This window comes from Meriones unguiculatus, chromosome 19, assembly GCF_030254825.1.
Source record: "Meriones unguiculatus strain TT.TT164.6M chromosome 19, Bangor_MerUng_6.1, whole genome shotgun sequence".
NCBI classification, from domain to species: domain Eukaryota; kingdom Metazoa; phylum Chordata; class Mammalia; order Rodentia; family Muridae; genus Meriones; species Meriones unguiculatus.
Window position 1 is genome coordinate 38,903,567 of NC_083366.1, and position 6,548 is coordinate 38,910,114.

General features: G+C 39.5%; 1 protein-coding gene across 1 annotated transcript; it reads right to left on the bottom strand.

Moving 5' to 3' along the window:
• Positions 1-5,398: 5,398 nt before the first annotated feature.
• On the bottom strand, positions 5,399-6,341 carry LOC110556166 (olfactory receptor 2W3-like). Its single transcript, XM_021649819.2, has one exon. It carries the CDS (start codon positions 6,317-6,319, stop codon positions 5,399-5,401), a length of 921 nt encoding a protein of 306 aa, XP_021505494.1. The 5' UTR covers positions 6,320-6,341.
• Between the last annotated feature and the right edge of the window lie 207 nt (positions 6,342-6,548).

Below are 6,548 nucleotides of genomic sequence, written 5' to 3' on the forward strand. Positions count from 1 at the left end.
AAGCCCAACAACAAACAACCCTAGCAGGAGTTGAGGCCCAGGGCTACTGGGCTCACATCAGACACAAGCTCTGGGCTCAGCCTCCAGCACTGCAACAGGCCAAATAAAACACCCAAAGAAAGAAAAAGAAGAATTCATGAAGAGAAACAGCAGGATAAATTAGTGAAAAGGAGTTTGGGATTAATTCTTGTTCAGGAAATTATTCTGGTTTAGTTTTCCACACTGAAAAACAGTTTTATTTATTTGAACGTATGCATGGAATGGCACATATTGAGGCCAGAAGACAAATTGCAGATGTTAGTTCTCTTTCTCCATCATGTGTGTCATGGGGATCGAACTCAGGTCATCAGACTTGGAGGAGAGTGTCCTCACCCAATGACCCATATCAACAGTCCTCTTGCCTGGCTTTTAAAGCTGAGCTATTTATAAGGCTCTGAATGTTTTCTGAAGATAAAGTTTTTCTATGTAAATAAAATCTATTTACATATGATTTTGTTTTGATTTGTTGTGTGTATATGTACTATAGAGTAAGGGTAGAGGTCAGAGGACAACTTGTAGGATTGGGTTCTCTTTCCAACTTTAGGTGGGTTTCAGGGATTGAACTTAGATTGTCGGGCTTTCTGGCAAACCAGTGGAGCCATCACACCAACCCTATGAATAAAACTTCTTTTCCTTCAACATATACATGCTGAAGCCTACAGCATTTCACTGAATTGCTCTGAAGTCTTACTATCTCTGTGAGTGTCATAAAACCATTGATATATTACTACAACTTACATCTGCTTTATAAATATCTCCCTGTAGGTGACATCAACAAAGAGTTGTTTCCTCAAGAATGAGAAATCAAAGTTAGAAAACAATGCTCTCTTTTTGGCTAACTTTGTTATTTTGCCACCATGGAATCATTAGAGTTCAGTTCTGTTAGATCACTTGACATCACCACAGGGTTTAGTCAGTTGTTGGACTTCCTGTCTTTGCTTCTCCACTGGAGGGGGTCAATCACCACCTACAGCGTTTGGTATTACAACTAATGAGTTTGGGTTGTCTATGTAATTACACTTACATGGAGAAAAAGTGAGTCTGTAATTTTCTTTTTAGCACTGGGAATCAAACCCAGAACCTTGAAGGTTCTAGGAAGGTCTCTACTACTAAGTCCTATGAAACGCCTACACACATAAATGTTTTTAAGCAAGTACTTGGTGTTCCCAAACATAGAGACTTCTCCAGTTTAAACAGGAACACATTGGTTTTACCAGAAACAGACCCATAAATATTAGAAACCTGAAAATAGTGCTATTAATTAAACTCGTGTTAGTGTTAGGGAACAAAATTACACAAGAATAAAAAAGAGTATAAGTAGCAAAAAAGATGGAATAAAATATATAAAGTTTTAAAAATGTGATTGTACTTTAAAAATCAAAGTTTTAGTTTATTTCCCAAAATAAAATATTCAGCCAGGTTATGGATTACCGAATTAAAAATAATTTTGAAACATAATCTGCTAGAAAGCCTAGTGTGATTAAAAGGTTTTAGTTAAAACAACAACAAAATACTGATACATACAGAAAATTACATATTTTTAAATAACTTCTTGATCTCTAATACGTATTTTCAAAAACTGGCTATAAATCTCACCATTCTTTTATCTCATTGTTAGTGATGTATATAACTTCCTTCCATCTATCCCTCTCTCCTTCCTTCCTTCCTTCCTTCCTTCCTTCCTTCCTTCCTTCTTTCCAACTATCTATCTGTCTGTCTGTCTGTCTGTCTGTCTATCTTTTGATCCAGAGTCTCACACTTCAGTCCATACTGACTGGAACTCACTTTGTTCACACTTCTCAGATCTCTTAGTGTAAGCCTTACCACAAACACCAACATTGGCAGTGCTGAAGCTGATATTTTCTGGAGAAGCTTGGCGTGGTGGTACCGAAACAGAGGATGCAGCACACAGTGGGCGCATTTCCCCTTTATGCCGAAAACCTCCAGATCCAAGATGTATTCTAAAAACTCACTCCAAATACCAGGCAGTGCATCCCAGACATTTTCCCATCTACCTTATTACATTATGGAAATTTTCAACTTTTATTAACCAAATTCAGGTAAGCCTAGTAGTGCAGGACTGTCATTTCAGTTACTCAGGGAAACTGCAAGTTCAAGGCCAGCCTAGGAAACTTAGTGAAGATATTATCTCAACAAACAAACAAACAAACAAACAAACAAACAAACAAACAGACAACTGAGGATGTAGCCCAGTGGTAGTGTTTGCCTATCCCAAAGGGTCATAGTTCAGTCACTAGTTAAACACACACACGCACACACACACTTTTACCACACACACAGACACAAACACACACACACAAATATATACACACACAACACACAAAAGCTCTTACATACAAACACACAAAATACACACATGAAAACACACATAACATACACATACACGTAATACACACATGTGCAAATACATACACAAACACACACACAAAATACAACCACAAATGCACCCACAATATACATTCACATGCAAATACACACACACATATACAAATGCACACACAATACACACAGATGCAAACATATACATAATGCTCACAAATATACACACATGCACACACAAATACACACAGACACACAAATGCATAAACAAATAGTACACAACACACACACAAATGCACACACAAACACGCACAATACACACCACACTCAAACTTGTCTTACAAAAAGCAACATATTTTTCTTGATTTATCTTTTTCTTCCAATAGAAGGGATATAGAAAAATTCACATTAATACTACCTTTGGGGTCTCTTCAGCAAAAACTTGAAACACTTGAGAGATCAACATAGCCCAGTATAAAGGTGAGAGATAAATTCATGAACTGTTCCACGTTTTTCCAGATAACATATTGGATTATTTTTAAAAGAGAAACTTTGGCTTATGCCTCTTTATTCATCCTCCATTGGAAGTGAGTCAACCTTACCCCTGGCAGATACCCAACAGAAGTCTGCTGCTAATTTTTATTATGATGCAAACAGTAGGACTCATATCTCTCCCTCTACATTCCTTTTGGGCCTACAGAGGTGTGTAATTACAAAAACTGTCACGCTAAGTAGGGCTTGAGGTAAGGGTGGTGAAGAGACCCGAGATGCAGAACACAGGAATTACCCGCGTTTGATCTTTAAAAGTCAAATTTTCCTATCACGCACATAAGTTAGACCAGAAAATGTCTGGGGATGAAATGCGTGGTGTCTGGAATGAATATTTAGAATTCAGCTCGTATTTGGGGGTTTTCTGCATAAGGGGAAAATATGGAGCCACAGGAACCAGTGTTTATGTATGAGTGACTGTAGGGAGAACATTAAATCACTCTAAAGACAGAACTATCTTCTGAACTGAAACTCAAACTAACTTTGTTTATTAAGGTTTATTTAAGAAAAATGTTTTTTTCCTATCAGTTTATAATTTTTTTTAGAATTAAATTTGCTATTTTCTACATGGTATGCAAATTTCTATTATTTGATGTGGTGCTTAGCCTATAATATCAGTTTATTAAGAAGAACAATGCCTCTAATAAAAAGAAAATAACTTGATTTTTAAATTGTTTTGAAGCTGTATTCAGTAATATGTACTTAATTTATTTAAAAATAAAGTAATATGTACTTTATTTATTTTTGCTTTTTCAAGATACGGTTTCTATGTGTAGCCCTGGCATTCCTGAAACTTGTTTTATAGACTACACTGGCTTCAGACTCACTGACCTAATGAAATTTAATGGAAATGTAGCTGTTTTAAATGACTCATTAGGGTAGAATTCTTTAAAATATTTTTTATGTGTCTACATATGTGCTTGTATGACTTTATGTGTGCAATTTTTATGTAGCTGCTCATGGAATCCATAAGGCAGCACCCCATTTTTTGGAAGTGGATAACAGGCAGTTGTGAGCTACCCAGAGTGAGTGCTTGGAACCAAATGAAGTCCTCTGCAAGAACAGTAGTTGCTCGTAACTACTGCACCATCTCTTCATCCCAGAGCCTTGTTTTAAAGATGGTAAGAGAGAGGTGATATTGGCAGATAAGACATATGTCTCTTACTAGGAGAGTACAGGAACTTAAGATTTCTCCATATATTATAGAAATTAATCTCTTGTTACTCTGCGCACTTTTCACACTCTCTTTCGTGGTTGCCCTAGAAATGTTCCTTAATGAAAATTGGTTTTTAAAGAATGAGAACTCTTCCACAACATCCAGACACTCATGATAAACTCTTAGCGTTGTTACTTGTGGTGTTTGGGACGCCGTTTCCTACCCTGTAGAATCAAAGGATGTGACATGGATTATGCACTTTAAAGACCACTTTAAAATCAAACATTGTGCTTTTATGACACAATAATTTCTATATTCATTAGACTTCAGTATTTCTATGTTTCAGACTTGGGAAAATATATAGGTACTTGAATATATCGTATCAAAGAAACAAGTTACTTTTCTGTTTTGTTTTTATAAAGCAGGGCCTCATGGAGCCCAGGCTTATTTTGAACTCCCTGTGTAGCTGAGGATAACACTGAATGGATCATCTCATCTCCACATCGCAAATTATGGGAAAAATATATTCTGGGCTGGGGATGTTGTGCCCTGGCTAAGCATGTTTGCTGCTGGACCTGAAGACCCGAGTTTGATCCTTGGGACCCACACAGTGGAAGAAAATAACTGTTTGCTGCAGGTTATCCTCCAGTCTCCACAGGCATACTGTGGCATACACAGGCATGTATGTGTCTGTGTACAAATAAATAAGCATAACTAAAAACATGTCTCTGTCAGAGTTTCTCTTTTCAGCTCAAGTTGGCCTCCAGCACGTAATCCTAGTGGATACGATGACAGGGACATGTACATGGCTGTCTCTTAAAGTGATACTAAGGACCACATCCAGACAAACGTTCTACCTTATCCATGCAATGAAATCTGCACCTAACAGAAGACAGAAGTAAGTGCTTGTTCCGTTGGCTCAGTTCCACCATTAAACGTCACACAAATGGCTGACGAGAAAGATCATCATGTGATTTTTTTCCCTCTCTGTCTAACTTCTGTTGTAATCCACACATATGAACCACTGACCCGTGATTTTGCTGTTTTAAGCAGATGTGGCCAACCTCGAAGGGAAAAGAGCACACGTTTTGGCATGTCAGACGCAAGGTGTCTTATGAACCGTGTCTTACCCATCACGTAGTGAAGAAGTAGCATCTATCTGAGGTTCAACACACACTCTCAAGTCTCGCCACTGGGGGTTTTATTGGACAAGCAAAATTATCTGGACGAATTTTAAGCTTTCATTCTATTAATCGCCTCTTTGTGTTGAGTAAGTGAAAAAAAAAAAGCAACTTTAGGGAGGGCCTTTTCACCTCATTTCCTGGTCACGAGCCTTTTCAGGGCTCCCTTTACATCCTTGTTTCTCAGCGTGTAGATGACAGGGTTTAACATGGGGGTTACCAGGTTGTAGAAGAGGGTAAGGAATTTCCCTTGGTCCTGAGAGGCGTTGTGTCCTGGTTGCATATACATGTAGATGATATTCCCATAAAACAAGGACACTACAGTGAGGTGGGACCCACAGGTGTTGAAGGCCTTCCTCCTCCCCGAGGCTGACTTGATCCTCATCACGGCTAGAGCAATGTAGCTGTAAGAAACGAGGATGAGCGTCAGGGGCGCCAGCACGATTATCACAGATAAGATGAAAACAGTGCTTTCCACAGCCACCGTGTCCACACAGGCGATTTTTATCAGAGCCGGCATCTCACACAGGAAGTGTCTCACTTGGCACCTCCCGCATCGAGGCAGCTTCATGGTCACAGGAGACATGACCAGGGAGTTGAGGAGTCCAACACTCCAGGCCACAGACACCAACTTCCAGCAGAGCTGAGAATGCATAATGACCGAATAGTGAAGGGGCTTGCAGATCGCCGTGAAGCGGTCATAAGCCATGACCGCCAGCAGCATGCACTCGGTGCCTCCGAGGCCTAGAAACATGAACAGCTGGACCGCACAGCCAGGGTAACTGATGGTCTTGTCCTGGCCTCCTAAGTTGAAGAGCAGCTGAGGGATGGAATTAGTGGTGAAGCAGAGATCGAGGAAGGACAAGTTGGTGAGGAAGAAGTACATGGGCGTGTGGAGGCAGGGGTCCAGGCGGGAAACCAAGATAATAATGCTGTTGCCCACTAAAGTCACCAGGTAGAAGATGAGGACAAAAACAAAGAGGATGGATTCCAGCCTGGGTCTATCTGAGAAGCCCAGCAAGATGAACTGTTCTTGGCAGCTCTGGTTGATCATGGTATCAATGGTCAGTACATGCCTGTAGGAAAGCCGTGGTAAATACATCAAGTTCATGAGAGGCAAACTGTTGTTGAATATTAATATTTATTATTGATTTATCGTTTAGTTAAACAGCAGTTATTCCTAAACCCACTGTATACCCAAATCACCACACAGAGACTAGGATTTATTTAATTAACCTAGGGCACAATGCTGGGCAATAATTATTCCATCCTAAACCTCCAAG

Coding starts and splice junctions, on each gene's coding strand:
- LOC110556166 (XM_021649819.2), bottom strand. CDS start 6,319: ATGATCAACCAGAGCTGCCAAGAACAGTTCATCTTGCTGGGCTTCTCA.